General features: G+C 39.3%; 1 protein-coding gene across 5 annotated transcripts in view; it reads right to left on the bottom strand.

The window, feature by feature from the left end:
* Positions 1 to 1144: 1144 nt before the first annotated feature.
* PPARGC1A (PPARG coactivator 1 alpha) overlaps positions 1145 to 24255 on the bottom strand; it is a 634502-nt gene continuing 611391 nt past the window's right edge. For all 5 annotated transcript variants that reach the window (XM_073891485.1, XM_073891486.1, XM_073891488.1 and 2 more), the window contains 6 exons: positions 20152 to 21067; positions 19510 to 19614; positions 19236 to 19356; positions 8991 to 9112; positions 8509 to 8660; positions 1145 to 2839 (listed from right to left, as the gene is read on the bottom strand). In XM_073891485.1, the coding sequence (XP_073747586.1) occupies positions 2736 to 2839; positions 8509 to 8660; positions 8991 to 9112; positions 19236 to 19356; positions 19510 to 19614; positions 20152 to 21067 (1520 nt within the window). In that variant the 3' untranslated portion in view covers positions 1145 to 2735. The remainder of the gene's footprint in view (positions 2840 to 8508; positions 8661 to 8990; positions 9113 to 19235; positions 19357 to 19509; positions 19615 to 20151; positions 21068 to 24255) is intronic.

The following is a 24255-nucleotide window of genomic DNA, read 5'->3' on the forward strand; positions in this document are numbered from 1 at the left end:
CCTTGAACACATAATATGATTTACTAAATATTGATTTCTTAAAAATAATTTATTGCTCTTAATAGTCTTTTTTTATTATTATTATTCTACAACAGAAGATACTCAAAATTCCAAAAGAAAGACTGTAAACTTTAGTTTGGCGTTCACACAGAGTTAAAATATCTGCATTTAACCTACAGAACAACAAGAATTAGGCGGATTAAAGATATGTTACTGCCGTAACGCAGAACCTGTGAACAAGTTCTTTTATTTCATATTTTTTTATTGCTTTCTATCTACTTAGAAATAAGAAGCCAAAAAATCAAGCAAGCATCCGACAGGACAGACAGTGGATTCACTCAGAACACAATATGCTGGTGATAAATGAATGCAGCTATCAAAATTAGCTGCATTGGCCTGGGGGTGAAATCCATTTTATAAGATTGTGTTGGGCGAGAGAAAGGAAAAGAACGATTAAGTAGTAGGTATCGCACATCTTCCAGAAAAGTCATGTCGGCCAAACCGTAATCGAATCTCAATATAGAAACTTGAATACACACTCCAAACTTTACTGACTTCCATTGCAGGGCTCCGCACTCAGATGAAATCCTGATGCTCAAAATGGAGGTTTTTCTGAAGTTTTTATTGAATTTAGCAGAAGCAATGTCATCAAGAACAACATCATGGTCACGTCAGAGGCCAAGCTAGTGCAAGTAGAAACACCGCTTCTGCAAAAGCTGAATTTCCCAAATGAAACATTTCAACTCCAACCTGACAATTGCCATGCATCCTAGGTAGAAAATTTCCACTGGCTTTATTATATTCATCATCTCATAATTTATAATAAATAGGCTATCTGCAACTGATAAATATGTCTCTTTAGTAAACAAAGGAATGAATTATCAGTATTTATACAGGATGCATAACTGTAAAAAATACAGATAAATACCATCATCATACTCTGCCAAGGGAAAGAGATACTGGCTTCAAGAATAGTCTTCAGACACACATTAATTATTGTAAAAATCATACTGTAATTATTACCTCAGCATTTTGTATCAAATTAAAATCACAAAAATTAAAACGAAACAGCATTTTAAAAAGATTTCTGACCTCTAGTTTCAAAACTACTGTTGATAGAGAAAATAAAAACATTTCTTAATGGTTACCCATTGAGAGACTTTACATAAAATCATGATATCTCCTAGAAAAATTTTAGATGAGAAAATTTCATTCCCCTAACAAATCCAGTGTATAAAACTTCAAAGAAAAACAAGCAACAAGAAAATGTGGAAAAATATCGCATAAGTGGTTAATACCTTTAGGGGGCTAGGATATTTCTTGACAAGATGCTTGGATTGAAGCTCACCTAAGAAGGGATGGATGTGCGTAAAGCATCATTTTGTTGTTGTTGCACTCGACGGACACACACACTGTCTTTTTTGTTTTTACAATCAAATATATATAAGCAGTAAGTTCAGCTTCTAAATATGTTAGTGTACAATAATTGTATCACCTCATAATTACATTTGAATATTCTTGATTAAGAAAAATTTAGCAGTTTTGAAAAGAAGGCTGCATTTACAGTGCATAGCTGTAACAAAAAAGAACATTGTTGTATAGTATGTACACAAAATAAAAATACTCCATTTAACATCTGTAAATACTTCACTACATCAGAGAATGTAGCAATTACACTATCTGAACACATACCAGAGAGTTCTACCCAACTCTCGCTAGTAATGTAACACCGTGCCCGCTCCTCAGAAAGAACCACCGAACGAGCTTGACCATTGACAAGGCTTTTGAAATTTGCAGTGGAAGGATCAACATTTTGGACATTTACATGGGTGTCAGGACAGAGGATGAACTACAGAAACTTCAAAATGTTAGGAAAGTTTAGCATTCCGGCGCCCGCAGTATCCTCTCCCACCCAGACTCCATGGCAAAAGGAAAAAAGAAGAAAAAGAGAGACAGAGAGAGAGAGAGTGAAGGAGAGAAGGAGAGGGCTAAAGAGATGGGAGGGGGACGGATGGAGAGAGGGAGAAAGAGAGAGAGAGAGAAAGGATATTAGTTCTACAGAACCTGTGGTTTCTTCGGGATTGTCATATAACCATTATGTTATGAGAGAAAGCTTGCTTCAAGTCAAGTTTGCACTTTCTTAAAAAACAGAGTACAGAGGTTGATGCCCAGACATCAGTGGCTGTCATTTTAGGGTGGTTTGTGGTTGGTTGGTTTTCTTTCCTTTTGAATTTATGCATTTTTTTTCTTTTTGAATAGAATATGAACATTTTGAAGTTCTAGGTTTTAAGTGTGTCTTCATGGAACTGCTGCCATTTGAAGTGGTTTGCCCTGGCACACTCTGGTCAGGTGCCCCCAGTCCCCACCTGTGCATACATACTTGCCCCAAAACAGGCGTGCGCATGCGCACGCACACACACACGCGCACACACGCGCACACACGCGCACACACACACTCCATCACCAAGAGACTCCAGGGAAAGCAAAGCTGACACCCATGAATAAACATGTGCTTACTGGATATCCATTCTGTCTCTTGCCTCTTCAGCAGCTGTGTTCATGTAAACCATTGTTGTTGTTCTTGTTGTATTGTTGTTTTGTTTTGTTTTGTTTTTATACAGAGAGTGTAAAGTAGGAGAAATTCCTAAGTATGACTTGTAATAGTCAGTTAGGGAAGGACGCGCTGTCCCGTGAGGTATTCACCGTCCCTCTGTCATCTTCAGCCAGGGAACATGTTACCTGCGCAAGCTTCTCTGAGCTTCTTTCAGTAAACTATCGAAATCCAAAGAGTCATACTTGCTCTTGGTGGAAGCAGGGTCAAAGTCATCTGAGTTTGAATCTGCAAGAAACCCAAGCCAGGTTAGACACACTCTCGTCCTTAACTCAATTGTCCAATTCAAGATTACTTGATTCAATAACAACTTATCCAATCGATATACTTTTAAAAATATACCCGACTTTTATTGATATGTGTATTGATTTTAAAAATATACCCAACTTTTATTGATATGTGATTGATTTAGTGATATATTTGATATATTTTATTGGTGTATTATATATGTATATAATACATATAAATATTTGCAGGGGGTATTTATACCCAATATTTTATTGTTGTATTATTTATAAGTCAATATATTATTTATACTTATAAATTTACATATAATTATATGTAATGCATAAAAATAAATATTTAAGAAATATATGTTTACAGAGAGAAAGGAAGAGAGAGTATAAGATTAGATAACATGTTTACAGAGGGTAAGGAGTGGTAAACATTCAAAATACTACTTTACGACTCATTTTAGTCTTAATCCTAGGAGGTAATCAGAACAAACTTTACTATTTCTAATCAATAGCAGTGTATTCAGTCAATATACTGTAAAAATAACCATGTCCTGCCCCCTTCCTGGTATGTTAAATGATCTACCCAAGGTTTCTCAACAACTCAAGTGGAGAGGTAAGAGTAGAAGCCGGAACTAATCTTCCTATTCAGTGGGATTGACTTCACTGAAAATAAAAGCCAGGTGAGTGGGAGGGAGAGAGAATCATCAGAACTTCACCTATTCGCCACCTGGCCGCTCTCCTTTCAGACATGAGGAACATATGATCCACTTATCTATTCCAGTACCTTGGGAGCACCCCAGCAATAGTGGTACAAATTCACCCCGAATTAGAAGGTATAGGGAAAAGCTTCATGTCCAGAGAAGGCAAAGTCAACCTCAGTAATACGAGAGGAAAAATACACACGTACAGATAAAAACACTTGAACTAGTCCAAGTCAGCTTTTGTGAAGAGTTCCACATACTTCACATAGCCCCTTAACAAAATTGTCATGTTTCAGCAATGATGGATATAAAATGAAATTCTTATTCTAAATATTTCTGGTATTTCTCCAGTGACATTTATAAAAAAGTCAGATATTTCTGCTGGTCTTGCAAATGAGGAAAGACATCTTAGAAATATAATAGAAAACCTCTTGCAAATAAATTCATTCTTTTGAGAGCACTTACTTGAAGGGAAAACCAGTCCTTTCTGGGAAGTATTAACAATCCTACTAACAGACAAACATTTCTGTGTTTTATCTGGAATGTTACGAAACAGAAATGTCCGAGGTGACGGAAGAGTATGAGATTAGATAATATGGTGGCATACTCATTGACCTCACAAGCTGTCTGGCTGAAAAGGCCATAATCCTTCAAGCTCTCCAGCACTAGGCTGATTTTTCACCCTAGCTTCAAACTACCTTAGCCATCTTAGATTTAAAGACAAGGAAATTCCTTCACTTTTTTTTTCCCTTTCATTCTTACCATCGCTTGTATTTACTGACTTTTTGCCAAGCGAGTTTTTCCAGGTAAGAAAAGCAATTATGGTTGGCCTCAGAAATAAAAGACAGGACAAAAATGGCCAATCTTTCCTAACATCTTAGGTAGTCAATTCTTAAATTACACCGGCTCCCATCCTTCTCTTCACAGATAGCCTAATGGGCAGTTGGCTTGTATCACTAAAGCTTCATGAGCAGCTATCATTCCAATCAAAATCTTTTTTTGTAGACAGACACACAGAGAAAGTCCTTCTCACTGCTTGAGATTAACCTGAAATCAGAATTCCACTTGCATTATAAATAAAGTTAGAAGAGCCTTCCGATGACCAGAGTCTGTGTGGCATGAAGGTCAGCACAGAAACGTCAAGAACACACATACAGAGATGCCTGGGTGGCTCAGTCAGTTAAGTGTCTGCCTTGGGCACAAATCATGATCCCGGAGTCCTGGATCCCAGATCGAGCCCCACACCGGGCTCCCTGGGAGTCGGCTTCTCCCTCTATCCATCACTCTGCTCATGCTCTCTCTCTCTCTCTCAAATAAATAAATAAAATCTTTAAAAAAAAGAACACACATACAGTTCTTTCCTTGAAGGCCATTCTGAGAACATTTAAAATGTCTTAACTTTGGGTTACTCTACATCAAACCCAGAATTTCAATGTTTCCACATTTTCATTAGCAAAAAAAAAAAAAAAAATTTGGAAAAAGTGGTTCTCGAGAGTTTCTTTGCTATGAAATATGATAGCTGGTATTTACATGTCTGTAATCACTTACACAGGTGGGCTATGTCACACAGTAGGCATCCACAACATCCTTTCTGTTGTATGAATACATGGTTACATGCAATTCCTGAGAAAACAACATCTACGCCACCCCTTTCCCGCCACTAAAGGATACTGCAACACAAGTAAGATATAATAGAATTTTGACAGGAAAAAGCCAAAAGCCACTCTAATTATTCTTAAAAATAAATTTCTATAAATAATGATACTATATAAATAGAAACATATCACAATACAACTGTATTCTTACCACCCAGAAAACTGTTGGCACAAAGCAGGTACTAAGGTTAGAATTTGTTGAATGAATGTATTACTCTTGAACACCAGCATTTTAAAACACCATGGTTGGAACATCTTTGCGTTGGGATCTTGGGATGATTTACCAATGAATGCCAAGGGTATATACAAAGTTATGTATCTATTCGAGATGCTGATAATGTAATAGTTTTTGAGTTAATAAAGAATTTGTGATGAATGTTATTTCATTTTTCTTGTATATTTAAGTATAAGTTCTATACCATAACTAATTCCTGATGAATACATGATCATATTCGTAATACTGACACATCCTCCTCTTCTGGTCCTAGAGTCCTAATTTAATTTGTATCTTTCGTCTTTAGGATTTCTCATTGAGGTCTTTGAGAAAGATCCATCTGTTTATAGGACGGGAAACAGACTCACAGATTACAGATTCATGGAAAGTAGGCTTACATACTGGCTTTACGTAGGTAACCCTGATTGTCCCTTGAACCCGGAGTCTCACTTATAAAACTGGCTCGTAACATCAACTTGGAATCATCACATTCTGTACTAATAGTGTTGTAGTAATCACTAGGTGGCCCTAATAATAGAGGAATAGGATGTGTGAGCTAACTTAATTTGGGGAGCAAAACAGAAAAAGAAATAATTAAATCTATGTAAAATGATAGGTCGCTTTACTCTTGGTAAGATTAATTGATATCACATCATTTTCACTAACTCTCAACAGACACACATGTGAGCTCCCAAGCCCTCTGAGTGTCCGTACAATCTCATGGTCACCAAATTCACTGGTCATGCCCCAAAGCATTTAACTCGAACTCTCCAGGGGACAAACATAGGACCCATATGAACGCATGTTGTTCAGTTCCAGAGCCGGCCCCTGATGTTGATGCTTTCATTTCAAAATAACTTGACATTTCTAACAGCTCATTGTCATCATTTCTATTATAATCATAGCTACTGTTTATTGAGCACCTACTTTATGCCAGATACTGCGCCAACCACATCACAAACATTTATTGAATCTTTGCAACAACATTACGAGGTAGTTCACAAATGAAGAACTGGAGGCAGAGGGAGCTGTTTGCTTAAGGTCAGAAGCTAAGTCAGGTTTCAAAACCAGGTCTACAAGATTCCAAAGCCAGGGTTCTTTCCACTACACCATGCCTACGCTCAGCTCAACTTCCCTTCGTGAAATTGTAGGGCTTGAGGGAATTGGAAAAATCCATGCTCCTACAACACACATCAAACATACTTTTCAGGAAATACAGAGCCAGCTTAGCAACAGCAAAGTTTCTATTGCTGCTGGCGAGGCAGGAAGATAACAAGAGGGGAAGCATTCTTCTTAGACATATTTCAGGGAGGCTCTGGTTCAGTTTGGAAATACCATCCAATCCTCCCTCTACCAGTGATGAATCGTGATTTAAAGGCCCCTCTAGGTAGCTTATTTTAAACTCGAGATGTTTTGAAAGACTGAAAACACCCTGGCCTTCATCACTGAAGAAAATAAGTCAAATCAACTTAAGACTTCAATCTGTCTTGACTGTTTTTATCAGCCAACATTTGAACAAATGACTTGTCACCTTTTATATTTTCATCCCTGGGCCTCTGTCTCTCTTGACAGTTGGCTGCTTCTCCCCTGTTTCATACTATCTATTTAGTTTGTGAAGTGAATTATAGCATATTCCCCCTGAACAATGCACACCACCTATATCAATTACTTTAGGAAGGCATCACTTTGGTGGAGGTGAGAAAAAAAAAAAAAATCCCTGTATTTGGTATTCATTTCTTTCTTTATACCAAGAAGTGCACACAGAGATATAGTAATGCTGATGAATACATTTATATGTTAATTTTATGATGATTATTATGAATTGACTCAAATCAATTACGTCATATGCACAAGACATTGGCCATTTTCCCTTCCTTCATTCCTTCACCAAAGGATTTAAAGGCTTACAATACGTACATTAAATAGGGAATGGCATACAAACGGACCAAATTAAAATTGGGAAGAAAATTAAGATGTCCATTTTGGCATTATTTATAATGCCAAAAAAATTGAAAATTGAATAAATGTTTAGCTATAATGGAATGATTAAATGTAATGGTACTCACCTAACACAATACTGTGCAACCATTTTAAAATAAATCGATTAAATTATTTTTAATCCCATGAATATGGTAGAAAATGAACTTCCATAAATAATATAAATTGAGAAGAGCTGAATTTAAAAATTGATAGATCTAAATTATGTGACCTCAACTATAAGAAATTAAATATCCTGAGACAAAACAATGGACTATAAATCACACAGTGGATCTCTAGGTGATGGGTTGACAGGTGATATTACTATTTTTCCTTATACCTTTATATTTTCCAAATTTTACCCCGTGAGTCTATATAACTTTTATAACAGGAAAAAAAGAAGGCTTACAAATGCTTCAGTTTCCTTATCTATAAAAGGAGGATGATAATAATAATAATAATCACCTCCCAGGATTGTTCTCATAATTAAATAAGAAAATGCTTGCAGAGCCCTTGGCACAGTGCCTAGCATATGGAAACACTAAAAAAAAAGGGGGGGGTTTCTCCTGATTTAGCATATGAAATTATATTTTCTTCTCTCAAGGTGTAATTTGTAGAATATGTCTTAACATTTCTAAGAATTTGTAGAATAATAAGGAAAAAAAGAGCCAGAATATTCTGTTGCATATTCTGTTCCATAAGACCATGATGATAATGCCAAAGTTTATACAGAAGGATTCAGGGCAGGCACAGAATGCAATAGCACATTGCAAACCTAGGCAAAGACACGCACACACATATGCACATACAACATCAACACACGTCAGCACACACACACACACACACACACACACACAAACAGTGCAGACTTTCAGCATTTGGGAAGACAGTACACAAAATTTACTTCTGCTCTTTGCTGCCAAAACCCAAGCCCTCTGCTTCTGAAACTGTCTTGTACCTTAAAAAAATTAAAAATAAGATAAAATCTGTATTCAAACATTCCCTCTAGCAAAATGAAGTGATGGTCCAACCCAATATGCCTACGGTTTACATCTGCTTCCATTTTGGGCCCTCCATTATGGATTCCTCATCCCATGTACAATAAAATCCATACCTAGGTCTGCATAGTTAGACTTCAAAAATTGCTTGCGTCCACAAAAGTACAGCTCAAAGTCAGTTTCATTCGACCTGCGCAAAGTGTATCCATTTTCAAGAGCAGCAAAAGCATCACAGGTATAACGGTAGGTAATGAAACCATAGCTGTCTCTGCAATGGACAAAGAAGAGAGGTTCAAAGCTGGTTAGGCAGCATTAACATATATGCCTGTAACCCTTCCTTCTTTGGAAGACTTCGCTGGTGCCAATGTCTGAACCACTGCATCCATTTATCAGTGTGATTGTCCTGTCAAGCAGCTAAATACTTATTTCTGGGACAGGAAATCTCAACTAGAAAGATTAATAAATAGGGATAAAAGAAAATAAATAAGGTTCTGAACTCAACATGTCATCTACTCAACATCCCATCCTAGTAATCTTATGGCCATGATTTTTTACATATGTCAGCTTCTAAACAAGAAATAATCTTAAGGATTCTTACCCATCATCCCTCAGATTTACTGTGCACTCCTCAATTTCACCAAAAACTTCAAAACGGTCCCTCAGTTCCGTCCGTGTCGTGTCAGGTCTGATTTTACCAACATAAATCACACGGCGTTCGTCCTGGGGAGGGGGTGGGAGTAAGGAGAGACTTTTGCCAGTTCTGGAGATAGGAAGGAAGTTGCCCTCTAGAAACACTCCTAAATGTACAATCATGCATACCAAGAACCACCGAGCATGCTGGTTAAAGCAAAATACCCACTAAAACTGAATGAAAAGATGACAAGTGACCCACGTTTTAGCGTCCATTTCTCCGTACTCTGCATTCACTCTTCCTTCCACATGCCCTACTCTGCCGCTCACTCTCTTCTGCTTTTGCTCCCCAGCTCTGTGCTTCTCTCTCCTGAGCTTCGAAATATTCCAAAAGAAATACGGGTAATGCAGTCTGTTTATCACTGAAGAGCTGAACGATCCCTATTAAATGCTGTAACCCTTGTGACTTGATTCTTAATCTTCACAATTGGTAAGAAACTGACCCATCTCGCAAAACTGTTTAATTTCTCATTTTACTCAGGATTCTCTTAATGAGATGTACAAATTTTGGCATTCCCCAAAACAATGATTCTAAACTCTAGTATAAACAAAAATTACCTGGAGTGCTTATTAAAAATGCAAATTATTGGGGTTTATCCCAGCAGTATTAAAAAAAATTGGAAAAGACAATTCAATGGTCTTCATTTTTAATAAGCACACCCTAGTGATTCTGATGCAGGTGGTCCAAAGACAATAATTTGAAAAATAGTCTTAAAATGTAGGCTATTTTAAGCCATGGGTCTCTGAAGAATAAGAGCTATAAAAGAGGCTATAAATTTCACTTTGCCAGTAAATCTTATTTTAGGAACAGACCAGAAGGGTGTGGCCTAATTTTCACAAATGGAGTCAATATCATCATAATCTGAAAGTTATTAGCAATTTATAACCTACAAAATATGGAAATAATATCTGATAGCCTAAGGATGGACTCCTTTTTCACAAAATAGTAAAAAAACCACCTTCTTAGTATAAGAAGCAATCCTCTATCAGTTGTTCTAAGAAGACAAGGCCGAAGGTGATGATGTCTCTCAAAACTGAGGGAAGGTTTTCCAAGAACGCATGGAGTTAATATAAAGAACATGCTTACCAACTCATCTCTATGCCTACTAAGAACAAACAAGAATGAAGTGAACTTAGGGTTGCCAAGGTTTCAGTTAGGTGGGAGCAGAGACTAGAAAACACAGGACTAAGGCATAGATTCAGCTTGCCCAAGAGTTTTCTCTGGATGTACTGAGAGTATCCTGCCTTGGATGATGTAAAGAGTAATTTGGGCTTAAAGCAAAGAGATGCCCTATGTTATTTCCTGAACGTCTTTCCTTTTCACATGCCCAATATTTAGCAAAGGGCCTGGCAAAGAGAATTCAGTAAGCACTTGTGAAACATAACTAAGAAATCCACAGATCTATAATATATACTCCCCTGTGTGATCTCATCATCTGTGCCTCATCTTCTTTTACCGTATGCAACACTCATATTTCTGTTTCCATCAGAGAAGTTCTTCTGAGCCTCAGACTCAAATTACCAACTGTCTACTTGACATCTCAGGCTGGATGTCCTCTGAGCACTTCAAACTAGACCAACATTCCCAAAACCCAGCTCTCCAGTACCCCCGTCTCCCCTATGGGTCTTTCTCCAATGTTCTGTGTCAGTCAAGTTAATGCCACCGAGCCAGGTATTCAGGACAAAAACCCGAGTGCCTTCCTCGATTCTTCTCTCTCAGTCCCCTCTACACATCCAATCACTCATTAAGCCCTGTTGATTTTTACCTCCTAAATCTCTCTCTCTCTGCTCTGTCTCTCTTATTACATCTCCCCTAACCCAAGCTGCCAGCATCTCTTTCCGGACTAGCATAACAGCCTCTTAACCTGGATTCTCTGTCTTTATTTACCGTTCTCTAATCTATTCCTTCAATTCAATCAGAATAATCTTTGCTAAGGGAACAGGAATCTGATCATGTCAGTTACTGTCTAAAACATATCAGTGGCCTCATAACTTTCAAGGGAAGACCTAAATCATTAACAAGACCCACCAGGCCCTGCGTGGTCTGGACCTGCCTCCATCATGGGCTTCAGCTCCCACTTCCCATTCTTCCCTTTGTTTTCCAGTCACACTGAGCTTCTATCAGCCCCTCATATATACTGTGCTCTTTCCTTTTCCAAGGCCTTTGCACCAGCTGCCCCCTTGCTACTTGTAAGATCCTCCCCACATTGCCTCTCCTTCCTCTTCACCAACATACACGTACTGTCTAAAATTACATTGAACTCAACAATCATTTTCTTCTGAGACTTGAGATGAGGTCTGGCTTCCTATTCGTTGTTCTTACAGTACACTGTTTCTCCTTTATAGTTCTCTGCCCAGTTGTAATTAAATAGTTAATAGTTAATTCATCATTTAATATCCATCTCCCTCTACAATGAAAGTTTCATGAAAGCAGAAACCACATCTGTCCTCTTGACTACTGTATTTTAAGGGTACTTGAAACATACCAGAGTGTCAATGAATATTTGTTGAAAAATCAATCAATCAGCAATCAATTAATCATTTTTAACACTTACCCTTATGCCTACATGTAATCCTTACCCTCTGAGACTCTCTAAGAGAATGAAGAATGAAAGCCAGGTTTGCTGCTTAATCACAGGGAAAACCCTGCCCAGGTAGCTCAGCTGAGTGAATTGACAAAGATTTCCATGATTTGTTTTTACAAGTTTAAGTGGAAGAAGAATGGAGTAACTATATGTTTGCAGCGCTCTCACTCTTAAAGATCACTTCTGAAAATCAGAGGTGGGCTTCCACTGAAACATTCAGTAAAACACAATTCCTCTGACACCAGCCATCAGGCCTAAATAACTGACCAGGTGAAGTAGGGCCAACAGAGTTGACTGCCTGATTCACTTCCATGTAGATTGTATGTCATCTCAATTGAAGGCTGCAATTGTGTTGTTCCAGAGCACCCAGCACATCCTGGAGATCAATAAATATAAATGGATGGCGAGGCTCATCCTGGGGCAGTGTTATACAGTGTTATAAGGAAGTCATAACACCACATTCCATTCTATTTATGCAGCCAGCTCCAGCCAAACAGCCAAATGGGATGGGACTGTTATCTAAACTTTCTGGCGCCTGCTTGCATGGGTGTTATGGTTTTTTAGTTTAGTTTTTTTTTTTTAATGGACCTTTTTGGAAGGTTACTACTGTATAAAGAAAAAGGAGAGGGAAATGCAGAAGAGAGAGAAAGAAATTGAACCATCACAAAGAAATTGCTCAACTACCATTATGGGAATACATACAGCCTACGTATTCAAGGAAATTTGAAGTTAAAGCTAAAATCGACCATATGCACGTCCATATGCAGACATACTGGGACAGTCTCTGAATTGCTTCTTTATACAAAACCGTATGCAACAATGATCCTACAAAGAAGATAAACCAGAGGACCTTTTCGGATACTGATACATTCTGCAGTAAAAAGAAGACACAATCTAGATGGGAAAAACAGAAACCCCAAGGGCTGGTGCACAATCACATAAACTACCTATTTGTCTATCATCTCCTTTTATGAAACACAGGAATGGAACCACGTCTTGCTTCCTCACAAAGATCAGAGATTGAATACATGCTGAAATTCTCATTTTAGAAAATGATTAGAGTGCTTGGTTTTCCTAGTGCTAAAAATGAAACTAAAAGGCATCTGAAGGTCTAAAAGCAAAGACAAAAATCTTTCAAAGATTGGCCAAAATGTCTAGCAAGGAACCGATTATTTTTAACATGTTGCAGTTTTATTAGACAGATGAATAGATTCCATATCTTTAAAAAACCTTAACATTTGCAGCCAATTTTTCAAGACATTAATTTCTAAACAGGAGATGAAAGGAAAAGAAATCAAAATGCTTAATAACATTTTCAACTTCTTAGAGGCTTGGAGGAACTCTAAACCTTTGGAAAAATCTCCTTGAAAAATGATTTTCAGACCAGTTTTCACTATTGAGGAAGATGGAACATTCACCAAATATCTTTTAGTTTCAATTTTCACAAAAGCTAGTTTGCTGATGGGTGGATAACAAAATTGAAGATTTATATTGCATGAACAGGTATAGTAAATCATCATTACATCAAAATACAGGAGGATAAATAAAGAAAAAAATGAACTGAAATTAACTGACTTTGCATTACCAAAATCCTTATCAAAAAGAGAACAGAGCCTCCCAGTTAGCTGGGGAAAACATACAATGGTTGTTTCTCATCAACTGATAAGCTAGTCTTGGTAGAAGGGATGTAACTAAGAGAAAGGGAATTTAGGAGGGAGATTAACATTTATTGAATTCTAATATATGCCAAGTAGTGTGCTTGATGCTTCTGTATGAGTGATCTCCCTAAAATGCTCGCAATGCTAGGTAACAACAAGGAACAGCCTGATATAATTTAGATTTTGGTTCTCAGAACTTGTATTCTACATTTCCAAGTCAGGATAATGTAAAAATTCTTTCTCCTCCGCTAAGGAAACTGCATGTCAACTTCAGCCATGAAAGATGTATATTCATTTCCAGATTAGCTACCAATGTGACTTCCTCAGAAATTCCAAAGAAATTCCAAATACTGTATGTGAGATGAATGGATAAAATCTGTGCCATTGGAGGCTGAATGGTATAGCGAGATCCTCCATCTGAAAGATAAAGTGAGAGGGGCGGATGGTTGTGAAAAGGCACATATGGATAGAAGGAAAGGACAAAACCTTGACAAAAATGTCAAAAAATGTGGGGTTTTTTTTTTCCTCTCTTTCTCTTAGTATTGATTACACTATCTAATTCAGTACTCTTCCTTAGAGTCTAAGGCTGGATCAGTGTGAATAAATCCAGGGTAGTCTACTTAGAGATAACTGCAAGGAAACATACTCAAAAGACAGAAAACACGGAAACTACAGACTGAGAGAATGTGGGATAACTTTCAATTAAAAAAAAATTTTTTTAATGGTAACCTCTAGAAGATGAATGGGAAGAATGAAGTAGAAGTAGATGGAAGGAAGCAAGAATGTATTAAGTACATTATTCTTCACAAAAAAAATATGTTCTGTCTAAATGAAGGAGGTAGGGGCGCCTGGGTGGCTCAGTTGGTTAAGCGACTGCCTTTGGCTCAGGTCATGATCCTGGAGTCCCGGGATCGAGTCCCACATCGGGCTCCCTGCTCGACAGGGAGTCTGCTTCTCCCTCTGACCCTCTTCCCTCTCGTGCTCTCTCTCATTCTCTCTCTCTCAAATAAATAAATAAAATCTTTAAATATAAATAAATAAATAAAAATAAATGAAGGAGGTAGAAGAGAAAAGGGATGAGAGAAAGAATTAAAAAAAACACACCATTTCAATTTGTAATTCATATTACGTGTTCTGTTATTGGTAAATAAAATGCTTGCTTTTCCCAACTTCACTGGAGAAAAAAAAAACTGATAATTTCTATACAGTGAGCTTCAATTCATTATAGAACATATATTCCAACCCACAGGAAATATCTCTTGAAAGAGGTTTGGATAGAAAACTATTTTCTCCAAAAATAATAACTATGAAAAAATTACACAATTTTTTTTTCATTTGGAAGAAGCTGATAATTATCTGAGATGAAGCACTGTTCCCAGCTCCTGGGCTGCCGGCTGACGAAGGGAAGAGAGAAATGAAGTGGCACTGTCATTGCCCAGGCACATCTGGTTTGGGTTTCAAGCACTGAGCCATATCCTAATGTGTAGATTTGCCCTTTAAATTAACATCCCATTATCATGTTTTCTGGCAGGAAATTGTACCAACTACAAATGGAGTTGGACTTAGAACTCCCCAAGAAATGAGAGCAGCGCCTGGGTGGCTCAGTCATTAAGCGTCTGCCTTCGGCTCAGGTCATGATCCCAGGGTCCTGGGATCGAGCCCCGCGTCGGGCTCCCTGCTTGACAGGAAGCCTGCTTCTCCCTCTCCCACTCCCCCTGCTTGTGTTCTCTCCCTTGCTGTGTCTCTCTCTGTCAAATAAATAAAATCTTAAAAAAAAAAAAGAAAGAAAGAAAGAAAGAAAGAAAGAAAGAAAGAAATGAGAGCAGCAACAGTTTAGACATAAAGTACCAAACCCTGGCTTGCAGAGTTCCGATTCACCTGAATGACTGCAAGCCTAGGAGGCTGAGGAAGGCAGGCGGTGAAGTGGTTCTTGAGAAAGAGTTTCAGTGGAAAATAGAGGAAAGGAGCACCCAAAACAATGGCAATGGTCAACCACAATGTAAGATTCTGTGTCAGTAGCTACTAATTATTAGTCTTCTCTTAATTCTCAGATTTGCTGCACTCAGGCTGGTCCGGATAAAGATTTTTAGATGCATAAGCAATGAAAAGTATACAGACCTCCTAAACCATCTCCTTATGGAACTCAAAATGAAAGCAATATAGACCACAAGACAAAGGTGGCAAAGACTACTGTAATTTTGTAAAATATCAATTATTAGATGATTTTAATATTGTTTTTCATTTCCTTTTTGAGCCTCTACTTTGCTAGTCCTCTCATTATATAATGGATCTGAATTAATAGATAACCAGCACTGTATCCTAGATATTCTGAACATAATTTGCTACTTGTTCAGTACTTTAAGGGTGTCTCAAAAATATGAATGGAAATCACCTATCCAACCAACTTGGGTGGACCGTCCTATTTCCTTTAGCTGTTTCGTGAATGACATTGCAAGCTAATCCAGTCAAATGAGTCAAAACCCATTGCATGTATCTCTGTGCCCAACTCCATAAAAATACATTTTGCAAATGCACTGTGACACAAGAAAGCAGATCATCTTGAGGAGGAAATCGATCAGAAAATCTTCCCGTGGGTAAACTCATTAAGTGATTCCACTATGCTTTCAAGGTAGACTTCAAAATCTTTATCATGACTTGTAGGACACTTTAGGGATCTGGCTTCCATACGGCCACGGAAGCCAGATCCCTAAGATTCATTTCCTGTTGCTCATTCCCTTCCAGATTCATTCCCTTCCAGACTCATTCCCTTCCAGACTCACTTTCTGTTGCTCCTGTGCCCCAGTATGCTGGTTAAATGACTAGCAATTTCCCAATATACCTTGCTCTTGTCCAGGGACTTAGTGTGAGCTCTAGCTTCTGCCTAGAATAGCAATGCCCAGTAAAAATATAATGCAGCATATACAATTTTAAATTTTCTAGGCGACACATTTAAAATTGTATTTTCTTTAGCTCAGTACATCCAAAATATTATCATTTCAACTGGTCATTGATATAAAAAGTATTAATGAGGCATTTTACACTTTTCTTTTGAACTAAGTCTTCAAAGTCCAATCACATTTATTAGTGCATCTTAATTCAGAGCTAGCTGCATTGGCTGTGTGCCCCCGGCTACCATATAGCACAGCACAGCGGTAGAAAACTTTGCCCTCCTTCTCTTTCAATTTCAGATCAATTTCACCTTCCCTACAGATGCCCTCCATCACTCTCAGATCTAGGTGTCCCCCCATTTGCCACAGAGTACCTGAGATTACCTTCTGCAATAGCACTTAACACACCCTATGGCTTGTTTGCTTATCTTTATCTGTCAGTAGACTTGAAGCTCTCTGGATGCCTGGACCAGGTCTTACCTAATTTTACATCCCAAGCACCTAGCAAATGTCTGTCACATAAAGGCTCATGAGTTTTCACTTATGTTAATCAGAAATAGCATATCATTGTCCAAGAGGGGATTAGTATAAGAGTAAGTCCTAAATCTTTATATTAAGTTCTTATTAACTATAGTTCACTGTGTTGGTAAAGTAAATAATCTCTATGTCCTAGTTTTGGGGGTGCTGCTGTTGTTGTTGTTGTTTTAATCTCTTTTTCCAAAACAAAACCAAAAAAAAAAAAATCAAAGCAAAAATTCTGACAAATGCTTAATTTATAATGACAATGTAAGCCAACCTGACAATTGTACTATATAAGCCCTCTTTGAGAGAGAACTGATAGACTGGCTTACTCAAAGAATTAACTAAAGAACTGGTCAACATTTGTGACACAAAGGAAAGGCAGGAGGTATCTGCTTTTAGTCTGGGGCTAGTGACCTCAAGGTTGCTTTTGATGCAGGCATCAACTATGGAATGTTGACCAATCACACTATTTGATGTTTTGGAAAGAGTCAACTAATGAAAAGATCCCTCCCTCCCTTTATGTGCTTTCCTTAAGTATCTGGCACTAAATTATCTTTGGAAGAAAGAAAAGAAGCACATGCCAATAGCTACATTTATCTACACCTTTGGGTATAGTGGTGTATTTTGCCCAAATGAGCAAATACACGATGAAACTATTAATCGCTCTCTTCAATGTGCTACTTTTGGGAAGAAACATGAAGGATTTTATAAAATATGAATGTGCAAACACTGAAATAACTATTTTCCTAGATGCTTGCTCAACATGATTCTCTTTTGTAAAGATTAACCGTAATGTGCCGTATTAAAAGGTTTTGTAAGCTATATGGCATTATATAAATGTGAGTTATTATAATTATTGAACAGGCTATTAATTAAATAGAGCAAAATTAGAAAAATTGAATTTTTAATTTTCATTAGTCTTAAGTGTTAACTGATGACACTCTGGCAGCTCTTAATATCACAGCTCATTTGAAAGTTGAGAAAAATGAGGAAAAGTGTTGTAATTTGCACAAGACTTTTGATTCAGTCTTAGGTAGACTCAACGTTAAAGGACAGCAAACACCCTAGACTTTTAGCCTAAGTATTCAATTACTTCTCCCTTCTTTTTCCTTGAGTGCCTGTGATGAGCAAGCCTCTCAGTTCACCTTTTCCCTCTAGTTGATAACTGCTGGCCACTGTTTGATTTTGACTCCATCGGTCAGTTCTCTTATGCAAGTTTTTGAAGATTTTGTGGATGGTAGTAGGTTTTCTTAGAGGCACTATATATATTTACCCCTTGCAGTTAAAAGTCATTTCCCTAAATGTTGGTTACTTTCTACGTAAGGTAGGTGAAAAGCTGATCTAGTTGAAATGAAATTGTTAGGAGCTAGCACACATAGGCAGCTGAAGTGAACAAAAGCGGTGCCACTCCCTGAAGCACTGAGTTGGGAGAGACCCAAAGCTTCCCTGAGGGCTCTGTGGGAAGAATTCCACAATTGATTAGGAATGTCTGCCATGAACAAGACTGACAGTGGAGCGATGGGTTTCCGCCATCGGAGTTCTAGGTTGATAAGCAATAGGAGGGAAGTGGGGTAAGGTCTACCTGTTTGTGAGCAGGTGCTGAGAAACTACTGACCCACAGAGAACAAACAAGTTCAACATAATCTGGATCTTTAGACTGAAGAACCAGTAATGTCTGTATGTCAAGGAAATGTGGTACCCTGCAGTAAGTAGTCCCGAAATATGGAAGGGATTATTGCAAAGCAGTTCATGAGAAATGTGGATGTGTCAACTACCCAGTGAGACGCTGACCCAGCATGAGTCCAAAATGATGACTCTTTAGCCCCTCTTCCTCTCCCGCCTCCTTCAAATCTAACTTGAGGCCAGTCCCTTCATGGACAATCCACTTCTAACGTCTGCCCAAAAGACAAAAACTGAAACCAAACACTGATACTGCCTCATCTCCCACTCCAACAAAAATGCAGTGGAGAACAGTCCAAAAACCTCATCGTTGGACCCGATGGAACTAGTATTTGACCAAAAAAAAAAAAAAAAAAAAAAAAAAAAAAAAAAAATCCCTGCTCCCTCCATCTTAGAAAACAAAAGTGGAAAACAGCAAATGAGCTTCCAGATGAATGAGATTTATGAAGGATGAATAAGAACATACAGTCATTTAACATTTTGTTTCCCCATAATCTGTGCCAAGAGGTATTGGGGACCCACTGGTGTTTTCAGGTCAATAGGGTACGGAATATTGCATATTCTAACAAAGCCTTAGCTTTAGTTTATTTTCTAATCTAGAAGAGAGAAAGAAAGAAGAGAAAGAAAGAAAGAAGAGAAAGAAGAGAAAGAAGAGAAAGAAAGAAAGAAAGAAAGAAAGAAAGAAAGAAAGAAAGAAAGAAAAAGAGAGAGAGGAGGGAAAGAGAGGGAGGGAAGGGAAGAGGAAAGAAAGAGAGAAAGAAAGAAAGAAAGAAAGAAACAAACCCTCCTTTAAAGCAAAAGTGAGCTCCAAGCTGCTTACAATTGCCTTCTGCCTCTGCCTCTCCCTTTGTTTGGCCCTCTCAGACTCCCGCTTCTCATACTCTCTGCGGTATTCTTCCCTCTTCAGCCTCTCATGCTGATATTCCTCGTAGCTGTCATACCTGGGGAACATAACTTCATCATTAAGTCAACCGCCTCCGTTTAGACAAGCACAGTGAATCGCGAACTGGGGAGGGGGCGGGGTGTGAGCTAACTCGTGTCGTCTAGGGGAGGGGGGAGAGGAGGAGCGCAAGGAAAACCACCTGCCTCCTTACCTGGGCCTGCGGCTGTAGGGCGACCTGGAACGTGATCTTGCGCACAGAGGAGAATTTCGGTGCACGCGGTGTCTGCAGTGGCTCGACTCATAGTAGTAGCAAGATCTGCGAGCGAGAGGAAAAACAAAAAGGGCATTTGCAACTGCTGCTTAACCCCGCTTTATCGGCCCAACTAGGCATGCCTTGGAGACACCGTAGGACATAAAGCGGCTTTTTTTCTTCCTAGCTACTGGTGAGATTTCCCGGTGACAGTTTGTGATCATCTAGTCAGCTCAGAGGTCTGGGAGTGATGTGTTCTCTCCCAGCCTCTCTTATTGATGTTAACACCGAGCGCCAGTCCGGTACACTGTCAGCTTTATCTTGCATGGATCTCAACTATCCTGGCACAGGGCAGCTCTCCAGGTAATGGAAAAAGTTAGATGAGCAAGTTTCTTACAAATTGCTCTCTGTGATCCGACTGGCTCAAGGCACTTGTGCTCAAGGCTGACAGATTTAAGAGATGAGGAGGCCTGTCGGTGTAACAACCTGGCTAGTTCCAGAGGCGCTGGGAACGGCCTGGTGAGAGGGGCTGGGGCTGTCTGTGGCTTTTGAAGGCTTGCTTTTTTGGACCTTACACTTCGGGTGGGCGTTGACAAGGTTTACCTGGAAGACGATCTGCTGCCTGGGGACCTTGATCTTGACCTGGAATATGGTGATCGGGAACACGACCTGTGTCGAGAAAAGGACCTTGAACGAGAGCGCATCCTTTGGGGTCTTTGAGCAAATAAGGATTTGGGTGGTGACACGGAATCTCTACATGGAGAGTTAAAAGAAGAGCAAGAAGGCGACACATCGAACAATGAATAGGATTGCGTGCCATCCCAAGGGTAGTTCAGTTTATCACTTTCATCTTCGCTGTCATCAAATAGGCCATCCATGGCTAGTCCTGAATTTATAAACATAGGTAGTTTGGAGAATTGTTCATTACTGAAATCACTGTCCCTCAGTTCACTGGTCTTGTCTGCTTCGTCGTCAAAAACAGCTTGACTGGGATGACCGAAGTGCTTGTTCAGCTCAGCTCGGATTTCCTGGTCTTGGAGCTGTTTCCTGGTGCTGCAAGGAGAGACCTGCTTGCCCGCCTCCGAAGTCTCTCTCAGGTAGCACTGGTCTGAATCTGTGGAAGAACAAATCTGCCCCTGCCAGTCGGAGGAGGCATCTTTATATTCTAGTGGTCTAGAGTCTTGGAGCTCCTGTGATATATTAATGAGTATTTCCGTTTTGGAATTAATCGACTGACAATAGTCATGGTCACCAAACAGCCGTAGACTGGGCCGCTTGGTCTTCCTTTCCTCGTGGCCACTGGTGAGCACGGAGGTCTTGCTGAGTTGTGCGTACAACTCAGACTGCTCGGGCCCTTTCTTGGTGGAGTTACTGCCTAGGGCGCCAGAGGGCTCACTGCTCCGGGGCTTCTTCGACGGCGGAGGTACCACAGTCTTGCAGGAGGACTTCAGCTTTGGAGAAGTCCTGAAAGGATTATCTTGGTTGGCTTTATGAGGAGGAGTTGTGGGTGGAGTTAGGCCTGAAGGTCAAAAGGGGAAAAAACAAACAAACAAACAAACAACAACAAGGGGGGGGGGAAGAGATGGAGATAATGCTGTTAAATGCCAAGATATGGTTCCTTAACTTTTCCAGGATTTCAGACAAGGGTGAGAAAGAAGGAAATGAAATTCATGACAAGACCTGAAAAAGCACCTTTCGCCCCCTCGGCTTCTGTCCCCAGGAAAAGATGGATCTCACTACCGCCGGGCAGCAGGGAAATCCGTGATGCTTTGGGTTTTAAACGCCCATGCTAACAGATCTCGCTTCCCAGAAAATGTTCACGCCTCCCTACCGGCCTCCACAGCACCAGGCATTACCAAAGCTCACATTTCCAAGGGCGTCATCTGTCTGCCTTACGGTGAATTAACAGCATGGCCCAGGGGAATCACAGAGTAGCTTTGGTAGCATTCGTCTGCAAAGAAGCCTGCGGAGCATACGAGTGGCTCAGAAGTTGTTCTCCGATCAAGGATATCTACCCTTGGAGCCCAAGAACTAGGCAACTTAAAAAAAAAAAAGAAAGAAAGAAAGGAAAAAGAAAAAGGAAAAAAAAAAGATGGGATGATAGCAAATGTGGGGCAGGTTCAGAGTGACAGAGACAACTTCAAAGTTAAGTTCAGAAAAACAGGACAGACCAAGGCAGGGAACGGAGACAACTCTGCAACTTGATGGCAGTGATTGTCTCCACAGTTCATTAACTTGGTAAACCATGGCTAATGTAGGTATAATACTTTCTTGTAAGCATAACTAATACATTCTGTCTAAAATATGGTTCTGCAACAGAAACCTAAATGAACAGGAACACTAAATATTGCAGCGCCAGTGGACCATTTTATTTAGAGCACAACATCAGGGCGGGGGATGAGGCTGAGGGATTGCGATGGATCCACCCATCAGCAACCAACTCATTAAAAATGTGGGGGAAAAAAGGGAGACGAGAGAAACCCCGTCAGTGGGTGCCTTTCGTCCTTTTCTACAGAAGAGCAGAAAAATTCCATCAGATGCTGTCATGGGACAGTCTGTGAATTACAGTTTGCCTCCTCTCTGTTTTACCCCGGAGAAAGTTCTACGCATCCCTTTACACGGAGGGAGGATAACTGGGAAGTGGCTCCAGAGTCCAAGGAACTTTGAAGAAGGGCAGGCTGGAGTTCAAATGACTTTATGCTTACAAGGGAATATTTGAGTTTACAACACACTTTCTATTTAGGAGGATGGGTGAAGGCTATTCAGCAGAAAAGAACTTCAAGTCTGCTAAGAAGCCTGGGGTTAGACTTAAGGCAACCGCACATTTCAAGGAAATGGCAGAGAAATCTAACCTTGCTGGAGTAAGGAAAAAAAAATATATATATATGTATGTATATACACACACACATAACCAAGTAGGTCACAGAAAGCCACTTGAAATTTTGGTATGAACAGGAAGATACTGCCTCTTTATAATAAAGAGATGAAAGAAATTGATATTAATATTTCCTCTATAATAAAATAGTTTACAACTAATATTTGGCAATTTTTATTATGCAAAGCTAATGCTCCTTAAATGAGGAGAGAAAAGCTACAAAAATGCAAAGTAATTTGACTCTGGAAATCCATCCCAGAAAAGTTCAGAAAGACAGGAAAATATAAACACAAAGTGAAGGGACACATCAGGGTCCCAGCAAAGCTTCCTCAATTAGCAGTCAGGCACTCTTCGCTGGAAGAGAACCAGGAGGTGACATATTATTGGAGGAAACATCTGTGTCACTGAGGCACACTCTCCTTTTGTCCTCTCTTTCGTGGACAAGTATGTCTTTTCCTCCATTAAGAAATTCCTATATAATTAATCTTTCTCCTTTCTCTCTCTCTTTTTCCCCTCGTTTCCTTTACCTTTTGCACTGCCCCGTCATAACGCTGATTTCTACCGCATGCTACTTTCAATTGCCATTACAACAAATGTAAAGATACTAATAACCCTGCCCCCAAAGAAATGACAGATTCTTAGATATTTCTCATAGCAGGTTAAGATGCTCAAAGAAATGATGAATAATCTCTCTTTGCTGAGCAAATAACAGCCAAATATTCCAAATGACATAGCCCTTGATTGGGGGAAACAACATTCGACATCCTAAAATCCAATTCCATAAATCTTTTCATGGTTCCCAAACTAGGGTAGTTTTTACTTTCCTAATAATTTACTGCCAGGATCACTCGTTTGATACTTACTGGATAATGCTATATATTCTTGCTCATCTCGTTTTGAATGTATGTTTTATCTTGTCTCTCCAAATAGATTATATGCTCTTAGTGGAAATGTTGCCTGGACTTATTTTTGCAAAAATTCTTACTCATTTATTTTTTTCCCCCTAGGAACGCCTGGGTGGCTCAGTCAGCTGAGTGTCTGCCTTCGGCTCAGGTCATGATCTCAGGGGTCCCGGGAGCAAGCCCCACATCGGGCTCCCTGCTCGGCAGGGAATCTGCTTCTTCCTCTCCCGCTCCTGCTCCCCCTGCTTGTGAGTGCACACTCTCTCTCTCTCTCTGTCAAATAAATAAATAAAATCTTTAAATTCTTTTTTTCTAGATTCTCCTTACATTTCAGCGGCCCAAGAATGACTTGGGAAGCCGGTCAAACATTTTTAATGAGGTGGTTCATGGACCACATATGGAGAGCATCTGTCCTGCCGTGTTCGTGCCGCACATTGCCTTGTTCTCAGTTACATGTATTTTGACTGACATTCTAGACATATAAAAAGAAACCCTAAACTTCAGAAACACCAAATTAGGCCACTATTAAAGAGAGACTAGTTCTAAAAATAGCTCAGCTATCTAGGGATTTTAAATATAGAAATTCTTTTTAGTCTTGAACATCTGAAACCCTTGTCCTAATACCTAAGCTCATTATCGCTTAAATAACTGATTCTCAAGTTGCTATTGGGAGTGGCGACACCCTGATTGTTGTTTGTTTGTTTGTTTGTTTGTTTGTTTTAGTTAAAAGCCCAGCCTTTTACCTTCTTCACATCTTAGGCAGCCTGTAGCAATGGGAACAGACATTCACTGAACACCTATTAAGTGCTGGATCATACACCAGATGTGGATACATCAGGGACTTCGTGGTCCCTTTTAATAAATGGGCAAATCTTCAAAACTTGAAGTTAAGTACATGTTCTTGCGCATGTGCTTAAAATTTACAGAAAC

Source organism: Callorhinus ursinus, unplaced genomic scaffold (assembly GCF_003265705.2).
Source record: "Callorhinus ursinus isolate GAN/ISIS: 27379988/994484 unplaced genomic scaffold, GSC_fseal_2.0 scaffold4, whole genome shotgun sequence".
Taxonomy (NCBI): domain Eukaryota; kingdom Metazoa; phylum Chordata; class Mammalia; order Carnivora; family Otariidae; genus Callorhinus; species Callorhinus ursinus.